The 27,299-nt window shown below is 43.1% G+C and overlaps 1 protein-coding gene and 2 long non-coding RNA genes across 6 annotated transcripts in view; 1 reads left to right on the forward strand and 2 right to left on the reverse strand.

The window, feature by feature from the left end:
- Positions 1 to 1,057: 1,057 nt before the first annotated feature.
- Positions 1,058 to 10,451, reverse strand: LOC127675427 (uncharacterized). Its single transcript, XR_007975480.1, has 2 exons — positions 10,200 to 10,451; positions 1,058 to 1,415 (listed from the first exon to the last, which is right to left on the reverse strand). It is a non-coding gene; the product is annotated as an uncharacterized LOC127675427 (long non-coding RNA).
- A 387-nt stretch (positions 10,452 to 10,838) lies between these two features.
- On the reverse strand, positions 10,839 to 16,022 carry LOC127685328 (uncharacterized). 2 transcript variants are annotated; one of them, XR_007977821.1, is made up of 4 exons: positions 13,747 to 16,022; positions 12,762 to 12,905; positions 11,356 to 11,536; positions 10,839 to 10,950 (listed from the first exon to the last, which is right to left on the reverse strand). It is a non-coding gene; the product is annotated as an uncharacterized LOC127685328 (long non-coding RNA). The 2 variants fall into 2 exon arrangements; XR_007977819.1 differs by having other exon boundaries at positions 10,839 to 11,536.
- A 5,911-nt stretch (positions 16,023 to 21,933) lies between these two features.
- Cacul1 (CDK2 associated cullin domain 1) overlaps positions 21,934 to 27,299 on the forward strand; it is a 69,030-nt gene continuing 63,664 nt past the window's right edge. For 2 of the 3 annotated variants that reach the window (XM_052182446.1, XM_052182447.1), the window contains exon 1: positions 21,934 to 22,715. In XM_052182446.1, the coding sequence (XP_052038406.1) occupies positions 22,334 to 22,715 (382 nt within the window). In that variant the 5' untranslated portion in view covers positions 21,934 to 22,333. The remainder of the gene's footprint in view (positions 22,716 to 27,299) is intronic. The other variant, XM_052182442.1, reaches the window with a different exon arrangement.

Here is a 27,299-nt window from a genome sequence, read left to right on the forward strand (position 1 = left end):
CCGGGGGAGACCTGGCGTGGCCTCCTCTGCTCTCTGGAAAGTCGGTCAATTTTTGTCACCGCTGGAGCTGCTGAGGCATTGGACATAAGAATGCACTGATTGGGTGAACTTCCTAGGGGAAGCAGCGGTCCTTGGAGGCTCAGCAAGGAAGGGGAAGACAGCATTTTCCAGTTTGCTGCCTTCTGCTGGGGAAGCCCAGGCCAGGGAATCTGGGAGGTGGCTCTGAACAGATTGTGTGCCCAGTTTGCTTTTCCACACCCACTGTCCGCTAATCTAAGACTGGAGAAAAGAAAGCTCCATGGAGGAAAAGTGGACTCTGAGGAGAGAGATGGAAGGATCATGGGGGCTTTTCTCCAGTCCAAGATCCGGGAAGGCACCCTAGAAGCAGCCTGCTCCAGCGGTAAAGAGCTTTGGGCAGCAGGTAAGAGCAGACTCCTATTAGAACGGGCTCAGGTTTCTGCAGTGCCTGTTGCCATGGCAAACAGCCATTCACAGAACCAAGCTGATGGTTCCAGAATCCAGCAGTTTAGCCTGTGACCCAACCCAGTGAAGAGGAAAAGCTAGAAGCTGAGCCTCTAACTTCAGTTTAAGCAGTCTGTCTCACCTTCCATGTGACCCATGTGTCTCTTCCTGCCTGAAAATAGCTTTTCCCTCAGCCTACTGTTTTGGAAGGAATGTGTAATGTTCTGAGGTTCAACATCCCTGCGCCTTAGAAAGGTGTTTTTCCTCTTGGTGACCAGACTGAATCCTCACCTTTGAAAGGACCCCTGTGTCACTCCTGAGATGCTTGTGGGGTGATGCCCTGAATCTGGCAGATTCTCAGATAAAGAAATACAGATGATATTCTAGAGAAATGAGTACCCAAAGTCACTAGAGGTTTTTGGAACCTGGTAGTTAGACTTCTCAACTACACAGAGCTTGGCTGTTAAATCCATAGAATAACCCGTCCAGCAGGTCCAGTTATTCCTGGGTCCCGAAGAGGCACTACCTGAGGGTCAAAAATGGGGGGGAGAGAAAAGGGAAGCCAAGCATGCTAATAAAGACAAGTCAGTCTGGGTTATGTCAAGGCTTCGTTTAATGTCGGGGAGGTAAGTGGGTTTTAAGGCTTACAGAGAAGGAAATAACCTTCACACCAGACAAAGGAGGGAAGGGCAGAGACACCCCTAGGGGTTGAAGCAGGAAGCAAGCGAGGTGGTCATCTGGTCATCTGGAGAGGACACCCGGAGTTAACGCCAGCAGGTACATTCCGTGGTTAGGGCAGGAACATCTTATGGTATTCTCGGAATCTTCTCACACTGATAACTCAAGGAGAAGGCTCTAGTTAATTGTTCTTATATTTTAGCAGCCACCACCTTAGGGCCATGAGTAAGCATTAGTCCGAATAGCTCAGGACGGCATCCCACAATAGAAGATCTCTGTTTTTAAAAACATATATTTATTTCAGGAGCTGGATAGATGGCTCAGGGTTAAAAGTGCTGTTTTTTTAAAAAAGAGGTTCAGAGTTCAGTTACCAATACCCACATGGGGACTCACAGCCATCTGTAACTCTAGTTCCCAGGGATCCAACACCCTCTTCTGACCTTTATTGGCATCAAACATGCACATGTATACATTCAGGCTGGAAATACATAGAATAATAAATCTAAAATATTTTGACTATGTGTATATGTGCCTGTCTCTGTGTGGGTATGTACATGTGCATGTGTGTGCCTACAGAGGCCAGAGGTGGTGTATCCACCTGGAAGATGGAGTTATAGACAGTTGTGAGCCATCAAATATGGCTGGAAACCAAATTCTGGTCCTCTATTAGAAGAGCTGAGCATCTGTCTGGCCCACAGATGCTGTTTTTTTGTTTTTTGTTTTTTGCCATATTAGTGTTTGTCCTGGGTCTGATCCCCCCTCCCCTGCAACTCCTTTCCTCTCTCTCCTGATCATGTAACAGCAGCATTTTTACCCAGGGACACAAGGCTCTTCTCCTCTCTGCTCCCTTTATCTCCTTTCTGACTTTAGTAAGTGATGACCAAGACTTTGTCCAGCTATTGAGCCACAATATCCAGACTCTGAAGAGAAAGGAAACAAGTTCAAGCTGAAAGACAGGCCATAGTCAGACCAGGTAACCAGCTATGGGGAGAGGGCCAAATGCATGCCAGGTGTAATCTCAGCAAGGCTATTCAAATGACTACTGTCAGGTCTATTATTTGCAGCAGGGCTGGGAGTCCAGGAAGGGCTATAAGAACACAGGATTCTGGGTAACATCTATTCAAACAGGAGCTAGGCCAAATGCTGCTGGAATGCTGAATGGAGCGGGTGTGGAAACTGAGGCAGGAATCTTGTTGGATTTGCTGGACCAACCCACATCTAGGCAAGGTTATGCCTTTTAGGATGACTTGGTCACACAGCCAGGCTGTGAGCAGCAGGACCTGTCCTCAGCCTCAGGGCTGGCGTTACCAGTGCTGTCAAGACACTGACTATCAGCAGGCCCGTGCAATGCTAAGACTGCCACAGGGATCCGTACTTGGATAATAGATGAGAAGAAGTACAGGTTATACTTCCTGCCTGCTCCCAAACCCCAGCAGCACAGCTTTCTAAGGACATCTTAGTACTTCCATCTCCCAGAGGGAGCAAAAAGCCTGACAACCTGGTTGTAGGGCTTTAAGGTGTCCATAACTAACTATTTGTGTGCTATGATGCCAGGGAAAGGCTAGAGGATACATACTTAGATGCCAGCAGCCTGACTGGAACCTTGTATCCCTCCCCATCTGAAAGCCCTTGGAAATCTCACTTGGAATGATTCATTCCACAAACCATTGAAACCTATTCTGTGCCATGAGCACCTGCCAAGTTTCAGATGGAACATTTGACATATGTTCTATCAACCACCATAGTAACTTCCTATCCCCTTCAAGGCACACATCCTAAAGACCTCTCATTGGTTTTCATTTCATAAGGTTTCTACCACCTGCTGATGGTACCACAGTCTGGGGCACAAACCCTTGCCACACAGATCTTTACGGGACACTCAGCATGCTGTAACACTATCTTATGTTTGGGTGAATGTTAGAGCTGTCCTCTGTTAATGTCATGCACAAAGGCACCTAATCTGCCTTCCCAGCAAACCTGGCCTGTCATGTGCCAGCTACTGAAACTACAACTTTAGCCTCCCCCAGGTGGCGCTGCCTGCCAGCCCACAGCAGGCACAGCTCTGTTCAACAGCATGTGTGCACCTACTTCAAAATGTCATTGAATTTTCTCTATGTTGCTTTATCAAAAACAAGTTGGTACTGGGAGAAAAAGAAAGTGCTAATATTAGAGCTAAGCCAAACAACATTTCTGTGTGCACTGGCTACTTTTGTGTCAACTGATGCCAGGGAGTTTGGTAGCTGGTTGGCATTCTTCCTTTGTGGATCAGCCTAAGGTTCTGGCGTCATCCATTAGTGGTCCCTACTTCATTGGACAGGACACCACAGAGTCACACAGCTATGGTAGAACCCCTCTATCAATCTCACAGGCAACTGCATGAGAAAAATTTTAAAACTCTTTTTCTTCTTTCTTCCTTTCTTTTCTGTAGTGAGAATTTTTGTTTCAAAAACAAAAACAAAAACAAAAAACCCCTGAACTATGGGAATATGTTTTTTGTTTTAATCTGAGGTGTGGGATATAGGCCTACTTTAGATTTTCTGTAGCAGCTGACTATGATTTTTCTCATGCTCTAGCAGGAATGTAATTTTGCTAGCAGCAGATATTTTCTGTAGTTGTGTGATGTTTGGAATTCTGGGGACTTTTCAGAGGGTATATATGCTGAGAGCCTGCCTGTCCAGGACTAGTTTGAAGTGGGACATAGCATTGGATGTAGAGGTAGCTTTAAAGACTTATGGTCTCTGGCCTTTAAACTTCTAATTCTGTTGAATGCTGAAGCTGCTGGGATTCTTAAAAAAAAAAATCTTGCTTACTCTGAGGTTAAAAACTGCTGATTTGGGCGACTAACACCTGTAGCCTAACAGTGGAAAATTAAGTAAAGGATTAATTGCTAGGGCTTCTTTCTCTCTTGCCCAGAAGCCTTGCCTCTGCCTGTCAGGTAGGAGGGAGGTTTGGCTCAATAAACTTTTATTGTACCAGGAGAAGAGTCATGTTTGCAGAAAGAAAAACTTTTACACATGAAAATATGCATAAACTCACATTCATATACGAATTCACATACACATATACCTTCATGTAGTATGTAGGGCTCAGCTACTTATCTCATAATTACATGCTTACACATGCATACTTAGATATCCACATGGAGCAAAAGCCCAAGCGCCAATGTAGAAAGAACTCTGGATGAAAAAAAAAATGAGCAGGTGGTGGTGACGCACGCCTTTGATCCCAGCACGTGGGCAGCAGAGGCAGGCAGATTTCTGAGTTCAAGGCCAGCCTGGTCTACAGAGTGAGTTCCAGGACAGCCAGGGCTATACAGGGAAACGCTGTCTTGAAAAACAAAAACAAAAACAAAAAAAGAGGTTTTTGTTTGTTTGTTGTTTTGTTTGTTGTATAAACAAACAAACAAACAAACAAAAAACCCTTCCACCATTTTATTGCTAAAACCAGGTCTGTAAGAAAAAAACATTTTTAGTAAGACTAAGCCTGTCTTGCTGTTAAGAAAAGACCTATTCTGTCCTATGGTAAGGAGAAGCCTGCCTGCTTGTTCTGCTCTCTCTGAAGCTTCTTCTTTGTCCCTCTTTCTCTCTGCATTCTGAATATTGCTCTCTTCTTCTACTTGTGCCCTAATCTCCTCTTTATTTCTAAGGGAAAGTAAAAGGGGAAACTCAATCAGGTTATATGCACTCTAAATTTCTAAGTTGCTCTCTTGATTTCTAAGTTCCCTTTTAATTTCTAAGTTACTCTACTCTTCTGTCCTTTTCTTTCCTCCTCCTAATATTGCTCTCTCCTCCCGAAAGACAATGTTTGTAATGTCATTCCTATAATGCATGTAATGTATTCCTAGGTTTTTTGTACCTTTTCTAGGGGAATAGATCACAAGGATTTTTCCAAGCATCTTTTTTTTTTTTTACAAACATTTGCTAAAAGTGAAAGCATAAATTCAAATCATAAATCGAATAACAAATTTACAACAGAGATGTTTATACTTACACATATTTTCATAAAGAATTATCTGGCTAAACATTAATTTTCTTTCATTGGCTTCACAGGTTCATGGAGAGTTAAAGATTATAATTTTTGTGACTAAGCATTGAAGTTTTGTATAAATAAACCCAGTCAATATTTTATCTCTGTCCTTGCACCTATAATAAATTATTAGTTCCCCTTTATGACCTTTGGTTAATTGTTTTACAACTTTCAGGAATATGTTCTAAGTTACAAATGCCTTCTTTCTATGTCAGAAGCAATTAACTTGTGACAATTGAAGACTGGCAGAGTTCTCATTGCAGTTTTTGTATCAGAGGAGGCTTTAATAGCTAGCCTATTATAAAGGATTTAATAATTCCTAGTATAATTTTGGGAATTCCTATAGGATCACCATTAAGAATTAAGAAATCATGTATTTGTTTATGTAGCAACACTACAAGACAGTACATCTTCACTGATCTGCAGAAATCTGTCCAATAGGGTGGGCTAATACCTAGTGATTGTAATACATATTTAATAATAACAGGAAAAGCATATTCATAGCAGGAATTTTTCCTAAAATGTTGTCCCTTTTAGAGAAGAGTAAAAGAAAGAACCCAGAAAGTAGCCAAAACCCAGCTACACTTCTCTTCCTTTCCCTTCACTTCTCCTTCATCATCCCTCCCTCTCTCCCTCCCTCCCTCCTCTTTTCTTTCTGTCCTCCCTTCCTTCTCCACCTGTCTCTCCTTTCTTTCCTCTTCCTCCCTTCTCTCTTCTTTGATTGTGTTGCTGTATGTGTGTTAGTCTCTTTTCCTGCTTCTGTAATAAAATATCCTAACAAAAGCAGGGAAAGGTTTGTTTTAGCTTATAGTTTGAGAGTACAGTCCATGGTAACGAAGAGGTCATGGCCAAAGGATCTCGAGACAGTTGGTCACATGGCATCCAGTCAGGAAGCAGAATTGAACGCTGGTGATGGGATCCCTTTCTCCATTTTAGTTGGTTCAGGTCTCAACTCGAGAAATGGTGCCACCCATATTTAGAGTGGACCTTTCTACCTTGATTAATCTATTTTAAGAAAAAACCTTATAGGGAATGGGGGTGGTTATGATTAAAATATACTGAAGTCATGTACGGAAATTTCAAAGAACAGATTATTTTTAAGGCCCCTTACAAGTATGCTCAGGGGCTCTTTTCCTAGGTGTTAGGTTTCTGTATAAACTCCACCCCAGAGTTACCTGGCAACAGCCAGTTATGCTCCTGCCAACACCTGTCCACTCCTGCCAACACCTGTCCACTCAGTCCACTCACACCTCAGCTTGAGATTCTGTTCCCACAGAAACAGATTCCTACTATCATAAACCATTCTTCCCATGCTGTCCTAGGAATTTGCCTGTCTGCATTCCAGCATTTATACACTACGGGCATACACTGCCATATCTAGATTTTTGTGTGAGCACTGGGGATCTGAATTCAGGTCCTTGTGCTTATGTGGCAAGCACTTTATTCACTTAGCTGTCTACACAGATGTTGGAAATTTTAGTATATGAAAAAAACACATAGTTGTTCTTGACAGAACAAGTCCATATTCTTCAAATGGAATATGATCTACTGGGCTTTATGGAGACTTTGATGTTAAAAACTAAGAAAGTAGGCTGGACTGAGGGTTAAGAACACTGGCTGCTCGTCCAGAGGACCAAGGTTCAAATCTCAGTACCCACATGGTAGTTCACAATCGTCTGTAACTCCAGTGCCAGGGGATCCAACACCCTCACATAGATATACATGTAGGAAAAACACCGATGCACATAAAATAATTTTTTTTAAATTTTATTTGTTTATTTATTATATGTAAGTACACTGTAGCTGTCATCAGGCACCTACAGAAGAGGATAATAGGTCTCATTACAGATGGTTATGAGCCACCATGTGGTTGCTGGGATTTGAACTCAGGACCTTCGGAAGAGCAGTCAGTGCTCTTAGCTGCTGAGCCATCTCTCCAGCCCATAAAATAATTTTTAAAAAAAACCAAGAAAGAAATTTTCTTTCTTTGGGTAAGTGGAGGATACCCAACCAAAGAAAGTTATGGGTCCTGCATACACATGTATGCACATACCCACACACAAAATAACATCTTCTTTCTCCATATAGAAGCACCAAGAGCCAGTGAGGACATAGTAAGGAGATGGCCATTTGCAAACCAAAAAGAGAACTTAGCAAACCACCAACAATTCTAATTAGATCCCAATCACTCTGGTGTTGCATTCTTGGACTTTAGAGTTATAAGAGAAACTTGTCTATTTGTTATGGCTGCCTGAACTGACTAATTCAGGTTTTATGAACAAAAGCCATTTGGGGACCACTTAGGAATGGGTCAGTATGACCATGACAATTAAAACTTTTTTTCTTGATCACTGGTTCCATGCCCCTCCCAGAGGACTCTGACCTTGGTCTGATGATTTGCTTTGGCCAATGAAACACAACTATTATGCATGCAGAGGCTTGAGGGTGCTTAGTATGGAATCTTCTGACATCTGGTGTCAGACATCACAGCTCCATGGAGGTTGAATGCCTTGTGGCAGGATGATTGCAGATGTCCACACTGCAGCCAGAGCCTTATATTTAAGACCATCCTCTACCACAAGCTGTAGCCAATGTCACCCAGTCCTTAACAACTAACCAGATCACTCAACAGTCATGAAAAAGTATAGAGCCATGTATTACTTGAAGCCAACATTCTGGGTGCTTTTCTTTGGTTACTCAGAAGAGCTGAGGCACACAGGGCAGTGTTAGTCTACCTGAGATCTTCAACCCAGTTTAAATTCTTCCAACTTTATTTCCTTTTGCATCCTCTGAGGCTAGCTGACAGATGTATTTACCGTGTTGCTCACAGGCCACAGGAGGCTCACAGTAGCTATGAATACAGTCCAAACTGTATTTACTTGAAATATGAGTTTTTTGTGTGTACATGATTGGTGTTTTGGGGGGAAGTCAGTTCTCAAGCATACTCTGCAGGTGATGTCATATTGTCACGTCTAAAGGTTGTACATGCCTAAATGTTTAGTCTAGCACATAGTACATGCCTAAAAACATTTGTTGGAGTGAATGAAGATAAGTGCAGAAGTCATGCATTATTTTTAAATGCACTGCATGGATTATTTTACTTAATCTTTGCCTCGCATATGCAGTAAATTCCTTATCATGCCCATTTTACAACAGGGCATTTGAGGCTTAGAGAATGCAGTATAAGTTACTATGCAGTAAGACATTATGCAGTATAAGATCAGACCACTAGAACTGCTAAATAAGGGTGAGCTCTCTTTCATCCACCTGTCTTCAAGCAGCCTTAGAAGTACTGCATATATCCCCAGGATTTCAGGCAATCCATAGTTCCACATGGAATGTGATTTTAGCTGTGGGAGCTGTAAATAACATGTTCATACTCTCTCTGTTGCTTAAACCACTCACCAGGTCCTTAGGGCACACAGTGGAGGCTGACAGCTCATCAATTTGACCTAGGACTAGGTTACTTGTGACAGGGACAGCTGTGGACCTGTCGTGTCTACAATGGAGGTCATTGATAGAGGTCATTAGGAGTAAAAAACACCCAGCCAGGAGCTGGCAGCTTCCAAAGCCAGTAGTTATGAGAGGAGCCAGGGTGCTGCTCCAGCTTGGACTTAGAACTAGTTGATGCCAGATGCAATCCCTGGAACCCAGGTGGTGCCCATTATGTGAAGAGCTAAAGCCAGCTTCAGTGGAGGGGTCTATGCCAGGCAGGAATGACCAATCACCATGCTGGAACAGTGTGTGTAAAGCCTTCTGTTTGTCCATCTTGCTTTCAGTCCAGGCTTGGAAGGACAGAAACAGCCCAGATTGGAGGGCAAGGTCTATGCCCAAGCTATATGCTGTGCCACTGGCTTTAATAATGGTGGGCTCTAGTCCTTGCTGGCTAGATTCAGAGGAAGACTTTTCTGGTAACTGGTTGTTCACCCAAAGCCTTCCATATCTCAATTCCCAAGTTTCCTTTCTGTTGTTTACTTCAGTGTTCTGTCCCTAGACCCATTTTGCCTTTACTAAATGACACTTGTGACTCAGCACCTCACACATGCTGGGCAAACACAGTATCACGGAGCTACAGCCCATTTATATATGTTTTCTTTACCATCTTTCCCCAACTAACCTTAAGTTCCATGAATTCAATTTTTTGTATGTCTTTTCCTCCATCCTATCTTCAACATGATGCCATGCTGAAAATTGGTTGGAATTAAAAAATTCTGGTTGTGCTGGAGAGATGGCTCAGAGGTTAAGAGCACTCAATTGCTCTTGTAGAGGACCTGAGTTTGGGCCCCAGCACCATTGTTAGGCACCTCGCAATTTCCTGTGGCTCCAGCTCCAGGAGATCCAGTGCCTTCTTCTGGCCTCCTTGTACACTTGCATTCATGAACACTCCCTCCCCCAATACATACTTTTAAATAAAATATTTTAGAAATTGCTAGGTGGCATGTATGCATAATTAGTACTTGGAAGGTTGAAGCAAAAGAATCTTAAGTTCTAGGCAACTCTAGGCAACACAGGAAGACCCTGTCACAAAAATAAGAAAAAAAAAATCTGTTAAGTATTTTGGGAGACAGGGTGTCTGGCATTGTCTGTGCTGGCCACAAAAATTATGATCCTCATGCTTTTGACTTTTGAGTTTTGGGATTTCAGAACTATGCACTACCATACCAGGCAAGGTAAATTCTTGAAGACAGACATTGTTGTTGTTATTTTAATTACATTTTAATTTTTATCTATGTGTGTGTGTGTGCCACATATATGTAGGTGCCCCTGGAGGCCAGAAGAGGCACTGGACATTGGGACTCCTGGTGCTAGAGTTACAAATATTTGGAAGCCACCTGATGTAGGTGCAGGGAATAGAATTCTGGTCCTCTGAAGGAAAAACAAGCTCTCTTCATCACTGAGCTATCTGTAGGCTTGGATTTTTTTTTTAAAAAACCTACTTATAATAAGGGATTTTGAATGCTTCAACCTCCCTTCTAGCCCACTGTCCAAAGGTAGGGGAGAAAAGATGGTAAATAGGACAAAGGGGTGTAGACCTGTTTAGAAGTAGTTCTTTGAGGTGATTCCAATCTCCATTTCTCAGGATACCAGCAGTCCAGTTTAGTAAGGCCAGGATAGCAAACGAGAATCAGCAGCAGTGGCACGATCCAGCAGAAACAGCCAGACCTCTGCCAAATCGGCAGGAGTGACCAGGATTACCCAGGGACTTCAGGAAAAAGTTCTTTGCCATGCCACACTCAACAAAGCTAAGATCAGCCAAGACCAGTGACCAACAATGTGCTGCAAAGCTAGCTATGCAAGCGCCCACATCACTGTCTGTTGAGTCCTATTTATACTCTCTCCAAACATCATATGTCCTTTCATGGATCTTGACTAAGCAAAACACATGAGTCTGTATCACATGACATATCCAGAAACTTCCACTTTAGCTATCTTTCCAATTCCTGTTTTCACTATTTCAATAAAACAGGAAAGTAAGGTTTAGAAACATTGGTGACTTGCTCATGTTTGAACAGCCAGCAAGTTTACCATATTCTCATTGTGTCCAACTGACTATGAGGACTGCTCTTTCAGAATGAGGCAGGTGCCCCTGTGGTGAGAGGAAGTCCTTGCTTAGTGCACAAGCCTCTTTAGAAAAAGCAATAATGTCTCACACACCATTTTCTTTCCACACATCTTTAATAATAATTAAATAAGTAATCTCAAGGAATTTTTTTTTCCAGGAAAGAGTCTTCAGGCTCACAATCAGACTTTCATGGTGACATTTGGCTGTGAGAGGCAGAAAACCTGAAAAGAAAGTTGTGTAAATGAAACAGAGACCCAGAGACCCAGACAGCATCTCAGGACTAGAAAGGTAATTAATTCCACCATTGACATAGGACTCCTGCTTCTTGACCTGGCTCTCATCAATCTATGTTACAGTCTAAGATGCTGCAGTTCCAGCCATCACATTTACCTTCTAACCATTAGAAAGAGAGAAGTCTTCACCACTTTAAGGACCACCTCCTAGAAGTTAAATGCAATGACCCAATTCATTCTCTTTCTACTAGAAGACCTAATGAAAGAAAGCGGTAGGGGGAAGAAGCAATAATTTTGTTCCATCCCTGTGTTTGAAACTACTCATGACACCCATGGCTCACTGCCCATGACAAGCCCTAATCAGAAGGCTTCTCCTTTAAAGACAGGACTTACCTGTGATGGGGGTCTCGGGCTGATAACAGAAAGTTATAGCCGGGCGGTGGTGGTACACACCTGTAATCCCAGCACTCTGGGAGGCAGAGGCAGGCAGATTTCTGAGTTCGAAGCCAGCTTGGTCTACAGAGTGAGCTCCAGGACAGCCAGGGCTATACAGAGAAACCCTGTCTCGAAAAAACTAAAAACCAAAAACCAAAAACCAAAATCAAAAAAAAAAAAAAAAAAAAGTAAGTTACTCTGTGTATGCTTCCTGGGAAAGGGAGACTTTATTTTCCTCCCCAAGGTGTGTGCATAGGATGCTGTATCCCCTCATTGCATTGAAGCCCAGTAAAGAGGAAAAGTTGGTAAAGAATTCTTGGTAGTGTCACTGGGGTACTGGGGGTGAAGGTAGGGGACTATCACTGTAGGCTGATCAGATAGGACTCTGGATGATCCAATTTATTGTTGCCATATTAAGCAGGGAGAATAGGCCTGGAAAGAAATTGAGGGAGCAGATTATTTGATGCCCTATTAAGCAGGCAGGACCTGAAGCCCAGTTGTATGAGCTTACTGTGCAATCAGGTGTATAAAGGTGCCCTCAGGGTAAAGGGCCCCTAGTTCTAGACAACTGTGGCTATAACTCAGGTTATACTTGCTAGCTAGTTAAGTTCTGAAAGGGTAGGAGAATGGAATTAGGCTGCTCAAAAGAGGGATGGAACATGGGAGTAACCCATTTGGGCCCATGCAAATGTATGTCTGCATGTAACAAACCATCAGCATCTGAAAAGCAAGGCAAACGGCCCCCCCACCCCTGCCCCAGGGAATACCACCGTCACACTGAAATAAAAGCCCTATGCCCAAGATACTAGAGGAAGAGGGGATGGTTTCAGGGTAGACTAAGCCCTCTCCATATCTTCTCAGAAAGGAGGAAAGTGACTCCCTTCCCGATAAGTCTGGTTAGGTGAGTCCTCACCAAACATGTTACCCCCACCAAGGGCCAGGGCCTTCTGGTGAGGGCAGAAACCTGGACAAGAAGGCTTGGAATAAACAAGGCAGGACTGGCTGTGCAAAAAACTGTCAACAACCACAAGGAGGACACAAGAGACAGCCACTTATTTAAGGACTGGACATGGAACAAAGTTTTCACTAGAAAAGTCCTTGTGCCTGCCTGAGAAAGACATTCATAGGGCACACTGGCTCTTCCTTCCCTGGGCAGGTGTCCCTATAGGCTTGGTGGGGTCTCCCTGAAGGGAAGGCAAGTTATTTGATTTTCAGATTTCCAAAACCACTCCTAGAATTCAGATTTTGAGGTGTGGTGATATAGACAGAGACCTTTCCTTAAAAAAGAAAAAAGTCTAAGAACCACTAGCAGCTCACACTGAGTCTCAGTTTTCTTAACACACACACACACACATTTTACTCACTTTATAGTAAGCATAGGTCCAGACATGTGAAATAACTTGCTTGAAGTATGAAGGTAGCATCTGGGGTAGTGAGCTGTGATAGGCAGCCTGCTTCCTGGTTGAGTTCAGGCTTAAAACCCCAGTGACCCAGCAGGTGACCGGAGCCTGCAAGGAGTGGTAGGTGGTTTGCCATGCTCCTTGGGTTCCTGTCATGTAGCTACAGCCCCCCCCATCCCCCCTGTAGAGAGGTATGTAGCCATCAGTCACATAGGAGCAGCACCCCAAGCCCTTCCACATGCAGATAAGGTATCCCCAAGCTCTCAGACCAAGTCAATGGGAAGTACCTGCTGTCAGACCCTGACTCACCCCAGAACTGTATATAAGAATCTGATCAAGAAGGAATAAAGGTGTGAGATCTACTCTGTCGTCCTCTGAGAGCTTCTGTCATAGGAGCTCTAACACTGCCACTTGGGAAGAGATCTGCTCTTCTGCTTCCCACATTCCTCCCTGGCTAGTCAGGCTCTTATTGGCTCAGCTAGGCCCAACTCAGCGCATGGCAACTTAGAGCAACTGAGACAGCAACAGCAGCTGAGGTGGAGCCAGCTGCAGCAGCAGAGATGACTCCCCCTCCCTGCTGGAACTCTCTCTCCTTTGCTTGAACCCTTGCACCCGGCTGGGCCAGAGATCTTCGTGGATAGCCTCCAGTACACAGGCACACAGTAGCACATGATGAAAACAGGTCATGCATCTGCCCTGGAGTAATTTAGACACACTTGCAAAGGGAGGCAGCCACATAGGGCAATGAGTGCCAGGTGACAAGTAGATGTGTACCATACTCACAAGGGAGGCAGATGATACACACATTCCAGTTGATGGGATGGAACCACTTAGCATGGCTAACAAGTTCAGCTGGAAGCAGTTCAGATAAGAAGGCAGTTTAACAGTGTGGGACAGAGGCCAAAGACCACATGGGCCTGCCTAAATGGAAGTTGGACACAGTACTTACCTTGATTCCCTGCGGCTGGACATCAGGATCATTACCAAGGGCTAAGACAAGAAAATGGATCTGGGGACCAGTTTGCCCTGAAATGAATACTAAACACACAGAAATAGGTTTCAGTGTCAACCTATTTAAAGATGGTAGCTCAATGAAAACTTAAATAGGTGGGTTGAGGATATGACTCAGCAGGTAGAGCACTTATTTAGTGTTCATGAAGCCCTGGGTATGATTATAAATGCTGCACATGGTTTTATATGTGACTATAAACATGCACATAAACTACATGGTGGTTTATGTCTATAATCCCAGAACTTGAGAAGTGCAGGTAGGCAGATCAACATTCAAGGCCAGTCTGGGCTTCAAGAGATCCTATCTGGGAAGAAGGAAGGTGGGAAGGTAGGAAGGAAGGAAGGGAAAAGGAAGGAAAACCAAAATAGTAAAATACCTTTTATAGTTCTCCTGTACAGGTACTTAGGGACACATGTCCTTTCTTTACCTTTTTTCTAATTACTTGCAGGAGGCTCAGATGCATGCTGTATTCTTTCTCCAGAGATCACCAGGTCTCAGCAGTTAAGTGTGCTTTGTTTGGTTTGGGTGTCTCTGCTCACTGCAACCCACAAATCTTGTGTGGAGGAAGAATGGACATGTGGTATGTTGAGCTCTACCTCCGTGGCCTCAGCTGATTCTTTTTTATGCCACAATGAGTGGTTATTGCTGGTTGCTTAGGCTTTATCCAGAGACTGGGTCTTTATATCTGCCTTGTGGCCTTTTCTTTTTGTAACTACTTGGAGTCTTCGTAGTCACCCTTAAGTGGTCTGCTCTTATGGCAGTGGTTCTCTGGAGGCTTAGAGTTTTCTAAACCTCCTTTATTTAAGGTTCTTGAATGATTCAAACTCCCTTCTAGCCCACTGACCACAGGTAGGGGAAAAAGAAGGCTTATAGGAAAAGGGAGTTGTGGACCTGTTTAGAAGTTGTTCTTTGGGGTGATTCCCTGCTTCATTGTCAGGATATCAGCAGTTCAGTTCAATAGCAAACACAAAACATGAGTTGGTAGCAGTGGCAGGATCCACCAGAAACCACCACTGCTTTGGCATGAATCAGTGGAAGGAACCAGAATCAGCTGGAATACCATGAGAAGTTCTTTGGTGTGTTTCCCTCTGTGAAGTGAAGCCCAGTGAACCGTAGTGAAGTGTTGCATGGTATCACAATGCAAGAGCAAACTTTGTTTGTGGGTTTCAATTTATATTCTTTCTAAATATCAATGCCTTCTCACTTATCTGCTTCAGCAAAACATCCTCTCACAAGACAGCTTCCAGAAAAACATGTGAAACTACTCATCCTTGGTGAGTAGTAACAGAGAGAGGGAGAAGGGGAGACGGTAGAGGAAATAGAGGGGAGGGAGAGAACAGGAAAGGAGAGAGAGAAACAGTGACAGAGACAAAGATACAGTAACAGAGAGAACATGAACAGGTATGTGTGGATGCACATGTATGTGCAAGCCCTAGGTTAATATTAGGTGTTCTCTTTAGTTTCCAAAGAAACCAGAAATTTCCACTTCAGTTCTCAATCTTCTAATCATTTTCTGTTGCTACTTCATAACTATAATTTGTTACTGTTATGAACTGTAAATCTGTTTTCTGATGGTCTTAGGTAACCCCTGTGAAAGGGTGGTTTGACTCTACAGATTGAAAATCACTTTTAGGGAAGAACTTCTACCTGCGTGTAACAAACTTGTAGGGAGAAGCAGTCACTGATCTCCATTAAAATACTAGTGTTAGATGTTTCAGGAAGTAATAAACCTGTCTGCAGACAGTAAACAGGACAGACATTGTCATTTACTCCTGTAAAATCAGCATGGGGAGGCTAAGCCATAAAAAAACTTATAGCAAGATACTGTTCTACCTTCCCATTTAAAAGAGCTGAATAGGATTATTATCACCTTCATTTATTATTCTCATTGTTGTGACAGGAAAATACCTGAAGAAAATAAGATTGGAAAGATTTCTAGTCACAGTACTTTGTGGAGGTGGAGGCTTATACATGGCTTGTTCACTTCTTGGTAGGTCTGGAAGCAGACAGCTTGATCCATATCACTTTTAAGGCCCATCCAACCTAGCTAGGTTCCACATCCCAGAGTTTCCATAACCCCCTCAAAACAGAGCCAGATGCTGAGGTGTTCAAGCACACATATTATATTCAAATTATATCATCTGATTCAGCAATTTCCCTTCTAGCTATATATTTCATTCCCAGTTTAAACATAGGCATCCAAGTGAAATTGATAGACATGTTTGTAGCAGCATTAGTTATAATAGTCCAAAGGTAGAAACAACATCAATGTCTATCAGTGGATAAATGAACAAATAATATTGTGTCCATTCAATGGCATATACAAAAGGAATGAAATACTGATTAATACTTTATAGCACAATGGGATGGAAGGTATTCTGATTAGTTAAAAGCTCTAGATGTAAAGGTCACATACTGACTGATTCCATCTATAAGAAATAGCTACAATTGCTAAATCCTTGAAGATGGAAGGTTAGTTGGTGATTGCTGGAGGCTGGGAGAAGGAAGGATTGGAGAGTAATTTTGTAACAGGTACCAGGTTTTCTTTTAGTTCCATAAAATCATTCTAAAACTTGGTGTAGGGAGCATCTGGATAACATAGTGAATGTACTATACACCACGGGATACTTTACAAAAGTTAATGCTATGCTATATATGGTTTATCTGTATTTTTAAGAATGCAAGGGATGCTGTATGCTTCCTGCTGTAAACCCCATGCTCTAGAAGGGGCTCATGCATCCTTGGTGAGTAGTCAATGTTTGTGTTCATATTTCTGCTGTTTCCCCCATGCTCCAACATATATGTTTATTACCTTATGTGTGTGTGCACACAAGTTCTTTATTACAACAGAGAGAAGGAGAAGGGAATACAGTAGAGGAAATGGGAGGGGAGGGAGAGGACAGAAAAGGAGAAACAGAGAGACAGAGACAAAGACACAGTAGTAGAGAGAACATGAACAGGTGTGTGTGGATGAACATGTATGTGCAAGCCCTAGGTTAATATTAGGTGTTCTCTTTAGTTTCTATTTACCTTATTTTCTGAGACCAGGTAGGTCTCTTCCTGAATCTGAAGCATTCTGACTAGGTCATCTGGTCAGCAAGTCCCAGAGTGTGTAATATCTCTGTGTTCCTGGTACTGGGATTACAGATTATTATATCATGCCCAGCTTCTTCTGTGGGTCTTGAGGATCAGATTCAGGTCCTCAACCTCTGAACAAGCACCTTACCATGTACAGAGAACCATATTGGGGCAGTCATGCACATGGTTTGAATTTGACATTGGTCAAGGACAATCCCTGGCTTCGGGCAGGAATCTGCCTTCGGGCAGGAATCTGCCTTTAGGACATAATAGGGAAGTAGGTTAAAGCAGGAATTTTTATCCTAGGGTGGAGAAGCTCAGTGAAGGTTAAGCTCATTGTTCCTCTTGGCCTAGGAATTCCTGAATTAAGCAGGTGACCCACCCAGCTGCCAGTTGAGACCAGGACCTCCTAGAGAAGCTAGACAACTTCCACTGGAACTCAGCCTGGAGTCTGGGGGGAAGGGTTTGCCCAAACTGTTAAAAGGTTCGACCACCATTAAAGTTTTGGCCTTGATCAGTGAAACATTGACCTGGCCCTCCTTTTCGCCCCTTCCTCATCTATCCCTCAGCTTCTGTTCCAGCAACCCAGTTTGTAATAGCTGCAGGCAGCTATATAATACAGCATTACCACATCCCCACTTTCCTCATCTCCCTTTTGAAGTGAATGGGCAGGGCACTCCAGGCTGAGGGTGTGGCTTCATTTGCTTCGAAGACAAAGGAACTTCCCGGTAAAGTTCAATATGCAGAAGTTATACAGATATAATACTTAGGAGCCATTGGCCCTGAGATCTGAGATCTTACTTGGCAGACATAGAGCAGATGTAAAGATGTCTGGGAAATCCCTCCTTAGAGTCACCTCTGATGCTGAGAGGGGCTATTTAGGCCCATTGGTCCTTATGGTTCTGACAAGGATTTCTCCTTGCTCAGCCTCGCTCAGAACCTATGGAGTCACATGCAAAGTATGTGAATTTGCTTTACTCAGTGGATGCACAGCATTCATAAGCTGGCTTCCTGCCTATGAAGTCTTGGGCCCCCAAGTTGTGCAATACCTGAACAATTAAAACATTTCCTAGATTGTATTCATCAATTTTCTGACAATAAGGTGCCCTCAAAAGTGTCAGGCTAGGCTGGGCATGTGGTACATACCTTGAATCCCAGCACTTGGCAGGCAAGCTCTGAGTTTGAGGCCATCCAGAATAACAGTGAGACCTTGTGTTTAAAAAAAGTGGCCCAGACTTCTTACTAGACACGAATTGATACTTACTGCATACTTTTAGTTATATGACATTCATGACTAGGCGTAATGAGTTTTAGGAGGTGTTTAGAATTACAGTGCTTATAGGACATAAAGACCTGATTGAGATTTCCAAAACCCACATAAAAAATTCAGGTGTTGTGTCCTGCCCTGAGATGGAGAGAAGTGGATCCTAGGGATGGCTTATAGCATTACTAGTCTGAATGGGCAACTTCCAGGCCAGTGAGGAGCTCTGTGTCAGAAAACAATGTGTATATAGTATTCCGAGATTTACTTCTGACCTCAGTACACAGGTGGAACTCCAGGTACAATATACAGTGCACACACCTGTGCATATGTATACCTCCCACTCATAAGAACAGGTAAACCTATCTGGGCATGGTGGCCTTTAGTCCTAGCACTCAAGAAGTAGAGGCAGGTGGATTTACATGAGTTCCAGGCCAGTCTGGTCTACAGATTGAGTTCCAGGACAACCAGGACTACACAGAGAAACCCTGTGTATCAGTAGGGTTCTCTAGAATCACACAACTTGTGGAATACATAATTTATTAGAATGACTTACAGGCTGCAGTCCAACTAATCCAACAATGGCTGTGAATAGAAAGTCCACAAGACTGGTTGTTCAGTCTCAAAAGACTGGGTGTTTCAGCTGGTCTTCTTTGCTGGAATCCCAAAGTAGCCTCCAGAGACAGTGAAGGGAATGGGCTTGCCAGCAAGGCAAGGGCAAGCAGTCAAAGAGCAAAAGTTTCCTTTTTTCATGTCCTTACACAGGCTTCTAGCAGAAGGTGTGGTCCAGACTAAAGGTGTGTTTTCCCATTTCAAGATTCTGATCTGAGATGTGACTTCCTATCTCAAAGGTTCAGACTAGAAGTGGATTCACTCACTTCCAACCAAGCAGAATATCTCTTATAAGCATATCTTTGATATCTGAATTTTAGTACATTCCAGATGTAGTCAAGTTGATAACCAAAAGTAGCTACCACACCTATCTCAAAAAACAAAACAAGAATAGGCAAGACTAAGTGATGATTCTTTGTGTAATGCCATATGCTATCTAAAAGAGTCTCTTTGATTTGGAATTTGACAGATGAAAATACAGTGAGAATCAGAGGGTCTAAGGCACTTGCTTCAAGTCACACAGTCATTGAGAGCAGAGACAGGACTCAAACTCAGGTCTCCTACTTTGAGCTCTCACACCCAACTCCAAGAGGAAGCAGTAGAAATCCTAGATAGCAAATGCAGCATCTCCTTTCTATGATTTTAGTTAGTGTAATATGAAACACACCACCATTCTAAGTTAATCATAATTAGGCAACCAGAAGGCTGGTTATGCTGTAAATTCAGATTAAGGAGCTGTTGTTTTCAATTAGGCTTTATAGGAAGCTTCTCTGACAGTTTTCTTGGCCTCTGAGAAAGTTCCACATTTCATTTTGTCCACAGGTCTGGGATGTTGGTAACTAATGTTCTTGGGCACCCTCAACCTAATGCAGACTTGAACCTGGTATATCCCATTGGTAGCAAAGGCTTTCTTTCTCTTTTCTCTCAAAGAGAAATAACTCAGACCCCAAGGGGGTTTAAATATTATGCAGTGAGAAGCTCAGAGGTAAGTCAGTTCCAAGGTTGACTGGTCTACTTTTGAAACATCTGTGACTCAAGCACTCACTTGTCTTTTTGTGCAGCAAATTTATTAAGTGCTGACTTCCAGCCTCAGGCTTGACCCTATTGGGTTTTAGATGGTTGGTTCTGGCCCAGGCTTTTCCCTCAGAGGGAAACATTCCTGTCCCACATCTCATGATGTGTATTTTGGTTTCCATAGACCCTTCTAAATTCTTTGGGCAGAACTGCAGTGCCAATTTGTTCTTGAGTCAACCCTCAGCAACATTCATTCTGTAGTTCATTTTGGAGGCCATAGTTTACTGAAACCTGTGCAGACTAGGAGTGGAAAGACTGAAAAATGAGGAAGAGAAGGGAAAAGAGCCTTTCACCCTGGATCTGGTTGAAGTATCTCACCCCAGAGACAGGCCAAGGTGAATGGGATTTACTTGCACTCCAGCTTCTCTTACCCACAACCCAAGGCGTGGGAGGTTCCTTCCATCAATTTAGTCTCAGTAACTCGAGGTTTCTTGTAAAAATTAAATAAGATACTCTACAGAACATGCTTAGCAGAATGTCTGGCATGGAGTTAGCATAGGGGTAAGCAGGCTCTAAGTTCATGTAACATGCCTTGTGGGCTTAGATTTTTTAAAAAATTCTACTTTTAATAAGGGTTCTCAAATGCTTTGACCCACCTTGTACCACTGTCCAAATGTATGGGGGGGGGAGGGTAAATAGGACAAGGGGATGTGACCCTTTTCAGAAGTAGTTCTTTGGGGCAATTCCAATCAGGATATGAGCAGGCCAGTTCGGTTCAGTAGTGTCAGGATATCAAACAGGAATCAGCAGTGAGGGCACGATCCAGCAGAAACTGCCAGACCTCTGTTGGATTAGCGTGAGTCAGTGGTATCCACCAGACCATCCAGAATAACAAGAGTTTTCTGCTGTGCCTCTCTCAAGAAAGTGAAGATCAGCAAAGGCAAAGATTAAGGACTCTAGATCAATGAAGCATTGCAAAGCTAGTCCTTTTTATACTTTCTCCAAATGTATCCTCCTACCTGTCTTGCCTCAACAAAACAACACATGAGTCTGCCTTAGCAAAACACCATGTGAGTTTACATCACATGGCATATCCAGAAACTTCTACTCCAAGAGGCAAGCAGATCTCTGAGTTCAAGCCCAGTCTGAGATAGCAAGTTCTAAGTAAAGAAAAGCTTAGGTCCAGGTATGGTGGTAAGCATCTTTTAATCTGGGCCATACCTTCTGCTGAAGGCCTACATAAGGCTTTTCTGACAGGAAGATCTCTGAGTTCAAGGTCATCTGAGACAAAGCAAGTTCCAGATCCAGGCATGGTGACACATACCTTTAATCTGGGCCACACCTGGAGACCTACATCAGGATTTTTTAAAATGGAAGATTTGCTCTTTTCTTTGCCTGCTTGTCTCCTAGGACTGAGCAACTGCTAGATCCTTGAACTCCGATTCATGGCTGCTGCTGACCATTTTTGGGGAGTTGGACTACAGACTGTAAGTCATCAACAAATTCCCTTACTATGTAGAGACTACCCTTAAGTTTTGTGACTCTAGAGAACCGTAATAGTTCTGCACACTGGTCAGAGAATGTGGTTATGTTATTCCTCAGACACGCAGAGACACCTGCTTAGAAACACAGTATGTTTATCTTTTGTAAATGTTTCACATACTCTAGGAAGGAATGTGTATTGTGCAATTTCTGAAGCAATATTCTGTCCTTTTCAGTTTGGGATACCTAGGGCTAAAAAAGGGCGCACACCAACTGTCTACCCTTTTTAGAATCTGTACCCAGGGCCTACTGCCACACTGTCATTTCATCCCCAAGCAAAAGCTCAGGCTGTGAGGTCAAGGCCTGGGTCGCAAAAAGCACGTTCGGTGGGGGAACCTCACTATGGAAAGGTTAGCCAGCATGGGGCATGAAGGGACACTCGGGAGGCTGAGGAAAGAGGACTGCTTGGAACAAGGCTGATATAAGAGCTACGGTGCGCCGTTTTTTCGTCCATTCTCGGGTACACCCAGACTAGTTCTGGCAACAAATTAGAGAATGCGCATGCGTTAACCCAAGTCCTTTATCACGTAATGTCGGTCGGGGGCGGGGCCAGCGAATCCTGGTCTGGACACCTGGTCTAAACTGATGGGGGGGGAGGGGAGGGAGAGGGAAACTTGCGGCTGGGTGCAATCGCATTTAGGTGACTCATTGCTCCCTCCCCTTTTTCGCCCAGCTTTCTCCCGGCCGTCCCTCGCATCACGTGCCTTCCTGGCCGCTTCCCCCCCCCCCCCAACCAGAACCCTTTCCAAAGGCCCGAAGAAACTGCTGAAAAATGTCGTGAGGGACGTCGCCCCTTTGCGGCTGCCTCTCAGAACCAGACCCCGGGAGTGCCCACCGCAGTCAGCGGTTCCTCCAGCGGAGTCCTCCTGACGGAGGGCCGAAAGCACTCGGCGCGCCACTGGAATTTTTCCGCCACACCCGCGAGGGCTCCGGGCGATGTGAACTCGAGGGGGCTGTGCTCCCAGGCCCGGTGCTGAGGTGGGCGGGCAGGTGCCTGGGAAGCCGCGGCCCGGCGGGATGGAGGAGAGCATGGAGGAGGAAATGCTCACCTACGAGGCAATGATGGACTACCAGAATCACAACAACTGGGAGGCCGCCGCAGACAGCTTCCGGCAGCCTCCGCCGGCCCCGCCGCTGCCCCCGCAGCCACCACGGCCCTCGTCGTCCATCCCGGATCCAGGCCACGAACTCCCGGGGGGACAGCTGCTGGCTGTGCACGCGGGCTCCTTGGAGAGGAAGTGTCCTAAGGAAGGGCTCCCGATGGGGTCTCCGCCCTTGCCTGAGCCAAACGGGGTGATTATGATGTTGAAGAGCTGCGACGCAGCCGCGGTGGCCAAGGCGGCCCCTGCCCCCACACCCAGCTCCACTATCAACATCAACACCTCCACCTCCAAGTTCCGTGAGTCTGCCTCCCCCCTTCCCCACACCCCCCTTCCCCAGGCTTCTCTTCAGCTCGCTGAATACACCCCCCCACCCCACCCCCCAGGCCTTAAAGTAACTCCACTTCCTTTGTTCCAGGTTTAGTTCTCTTTCCTTCTCTTAACCCTCCCACCCTCATTTGGTGTTTGCGGCCAGTATCTGGCGGCCCGGGTTGACTGTTAGACCAGCGCAACCTTAGATTATGCTTCAGAAAAGATCTTTATTACTCCTGGTCATCTCTCAACATTAGTAAGCTCTTTCCTAGTGCGTCCTCTTTAAAGTTTCATCTTACAAAGCGAGAGGGAAAAGTAAGGCGGTCTTGAGTTTCATTAGTGACAGGCCTTTCGTCTGTTTTTGCAGCCAGAGAGCAAAGAAATGTGTTCTTGTATTCTTAGCCGCTGTACTTTAAGCAGATCAGGCATCTGAACGTTGGTCTTTGTCATCTCTTTGTTCTCCGTGATATTTTGCATCCTATCACAGAATTCTGAGTTCTACTATGTAGTTGGAATTGCTACAAGTATTTTGAAGTTGATGTATAAAAAATCACGTTCCAGAGAAGCGGTTCAGCAAGTGACCATCACCAGGACCCAGCCGCATATTGAACTTTTTAGCGGTCTGCCTTAAAATTCATTTGCAGACAGAAGACAAAAATGACCCCAAAATGTTTACAATCAGGTAGTGTGTGCTTCCAAAGCTAGGTAAAGAATAGGTAGGTACTTTCTAGCTCTGAGTGGTAGGGTAAAAGCAACGTGACCATTACTGGTAGCCGGGTCCTTGCTAACTGCAAATTTAAAATGACATCTCGTTGGAGATTTTATTTCTAGTTAAGAAGTTTTTTTTTTTTTTTTTTTTTTTTGGTTTTTTTGAGGCAGGGTTTCTCTGTATAGCCCTGGCTGTCCTGGAACTCACTCTGTAGACCAGGCTGGCCTCGAACTCAGAAATCCGCCTGCCTCTGCCTCCCAGAGTGCTGGGATTACAGGCGTGCGCCACCACCGCCCGGCAAGAAGTTTTATTAAGCTATAACAGTAATTGCCCACCTAGCTGTGAATTTTTTTGTCCTGATGCTGATGTGTAGTCACAGCCTTAGAAAAAAGTATTTATGGGACTGGCATACTTTACTTATTTGTCTTCAAGATACTGCTTTAGGCAAAGACACTTTGGTGTGGGTATAGATAGGAACATTTGCATATGATTATCCCCTGTTATACATACATAGGACAATCATTTACATAATGCAGTTTGTATGTTGGTTAAGTTGTGAAACTAGATTTTATAGTTTTGGTGTTACTTACCTTAAATGCTGCAGGCAGTTTGGATTAATGCTTAAGTCGAATTTCTTTGATGACTTAAGAAATGAACATTAAGAGCAAAAGTCATCAACCAAGCTGAGAACAAAAGGATTTGCCAAACCAAAAAATTATTTCTTGAAAAGATTAATAAGGGGAGTTAGGGATGCAGCCTGGTTGGAAGAGTGCTTGTCTAGCAGGCAGGAAGCCCTGGATTTGATCCCAGCAACTTACAAAACCTGGTGGCTCACAGCTACAATCCCAGCACTCTAGAGGTAGAGACAGGATGATCAAGAATTTCATCTTCTTTAGCTGCATATCCTGTTACAGGCCAGCCTGTGATATGTGAGACCCTGAAACAAAACAAAACAAAAAGGCTGGTAAACTATGCAGACCTGTTAAAGATTGGTCAAGGGGGAAAGTTGTAAATAAATGAAAAATAAAAAGAATATTAGATTTTAAAAAGTTACTATATGGTAATAAAATTGAACTATTTGACTCAGAACACAGGTATCAGAAGTTATCTAAGCTTGGATGGACTAAGCTTTGACTCATAGTACTAGTAGTTATGAAGATTTTCCCTTTCAAATCTCCTGTACACAAACTCCATCACACTTCCATAACCTTTTCTTTTTATAAATTCTGGAATGTAGGGCACAGAAGCAAGGCAAAACTAAAACCCCAAGCCCATTTTAATTTGCTTAGTGAAATCTTGATTTAAAACTAGGTAAGATTATAGTTGTGTTACACCTATTAGCATAGAAATGAAAATCCTGTATACTATTAGCTCATCAGATCTAACCATGTCAAAAGAATCTTGATTCATGGTTTGTCCAAGTTTTTTTCAATATCGATATATTGCTGTAATTTATCTCAGTAGTTTGGAAAAAAATCATGACTTGATAGCTTTTTTTTAATGCCAATTGTCTAGTACCTAGTTGATACTGTGATATTTGAAATTATGATAACTCTTAGTAATTTAAAGAGTGCAGGATAACTATTTAAAAGTCATTACCAGATACCCGTAGCTAATAGGAATAATAATTTTCAATAATTCACTAGAAGATGGTAACTACCCATGGATGTTCCTTAATATATTAAGAAAAGTCCCTGTTGCTTGTATGTCAGCTCACATTTTTAATCCCCCTCACAGAAGGATCATTTGAGTTCCAGGACAGCCAATGGAGACTCTGTCTCAAAAACAAAACCAAAAAAAAAACCAAAAAACCGGAAACAAACCCTTTAGAATTTGATAATAATATCATATATCAAGAACTACTGAAACCAAAAGAAAAACTCAGTGTAGATGGATTGTTTGGTTGAAGACTAGGATAGAAAAGAAAATGTATACTTGTAGCAGTGGTACCAAAAGTAGACATCTATATAATAGTTTAACAAAAATATAGTGTCTGTAAGTGAAATAACCTCAAAATACACAAGACTAAAAGATAGTGAAATTTTAATAAGGAACTAAGGAATTTGCTAAATGGCTGAAGTTTCCATGTTCTTGAATCTAATTATAGAACTGCCCCCTTTCTCCATTTGAATCTAGAAATTCATTTATATACCACCAACATTATGTTTGATTAGTTTGACAAACTGTGTTGTTAACTCCAGTACTTCTGACACAGTACTGGCTGACAATTTTGTAAGAAGGTAACTAACTGACTATATATAGATTTCAATTCTGTCCACCAACCCCTTATATGGTATATCATGTTCAGGATTGTTGTGTCCTGGACTGGGTGTTTTATGATGGAATGTCCGTCTATCCTTGGTAGTGCCCAGTATCTTTAGATTTTCAGTTTCATTGTGTGATGTCTTTTCCAGTCCTTTTGTTTTTAATCTAAACTGCATTTATTGTACACAAAATGTGGTTGGATCTTGCTTTTTTAAAAATTTATTTATGGCAGCCTTGTCTGTCCTCCCTCCTTCTTTCCTTCCTCCCGCCCCTATTCCTTTCCCTCCCCCCTCCCTTTTTTCTTTCTTTTCTTTCCTTCTAATTTTGAGACAGGGATTCTCTCTTTGTAGCCCTGGCTGTCCTGAAACTCCTAGACCTTGAACTCTATGGAGATCTACTGGCCTATGTCTTTGAGATTAAAGGAATGGCCACCATGCCCAGCCCTCAGCCTCTTCTTTCAAAAGCCCAGTTGAAGACTTTTCACATTTACTGTAAGGTTGAAGTCCATTATCTACTTTCTTTCTCTTAGTTTTTTTATCTTTTGCTCTTTTTTTTTTTTTTTTTTTTTAAGGCCTTGGCTGGCCTTAAAATGACCTTTTAAGACTCCAGTTCCAGGGAGGGAGTTCTTGGCCATACCCATACATTGTGTGGATCTTAAGTGTTTTGCCCACTTTTGATGAAATGTGACTTCAGTTTGGCTTATCACCATCTGTTTTGCTCCCTAGTGGTTACCCAAAGAGTTGTAGTGTGGAAATTTAAGTAAAGTATGGCCTTTGCTAGACTCCCTCACATAGAGTATGAAAATCTGTAGTTCTTCATCTCCCTTTCTTTCATTCTATTTGTGTGCTACTGCTGTATATAGCCATCAGACACTTAGGTATACCATGACCCAGGTAACTATTGTTTAATGGTAGCCATTTAATATTTTTAAAATGAAAACTACGCAACTTATTGGCCATCTTTGGGTGAACAGTTGTGAGGCATTCAGTACATTGTGTGGTACAGTTATTGCTTTGTCTAGTTCCATGCTACCAAATAAATGTTTATACCCATTATGCAGTCAGTCCCCACTCCTCCTCCTAGCTCCTGGCATCTCCTAATCTGCCTTTTTCTGTGCTTATCTTTTCTAGAAACATAAGATGAGATTTACTTTTAAGAGAGTCAAAACCTAGTGTTTTCTAAATAAGAATGGCCTTTGTAAGTTTTTATATTTGTATGATTAATAATCAGGAAGTGGTACTATTTGAGGATTAGGATTAGGAGGTGTGGCCTTGTTGGAATAGGTATGGCCTTGTTAGACAAAATTGGTCAAAGCCCATACCAGGCTCAGTCTCTGTCTCTGCCTATAGATTAGGATGTAGAACTCAATTCTCTAGCATCATGTCTGTCACCATGCTTCCTCAGGCTCTGACACTGTAAGCAAGCCCTCAGTTTAAATGCTTCCCTTTATTAGAGTTGCCATAGTCCTGGTGTCACTTCACACCAATAGAACGCCTGACGATAGCTGGGAAAGAAATCTTTTATCCTTTGTGTTGCTGTTCTTTCCTTTAGCTTTTGGCTTCCTTAAAAAAATTAGCTAATTTTCTTTTTGTATTTT

The sequence above is a fragment of the Apodemus sylvaticus genome, chromosome 1, assembly GCF_947179515.1.
Source record: "Apodemus sylvaticus chromosome 1, mApoSyl1.1, whole genome shotgun sequence".
In the NCBI taxonomy this organism is placed as follows: Eukaryota; Metazoa; Chordata; class Mammalia; order Rodentia; family Muridae; genus Apodemus; species Apodemus sylvaticus.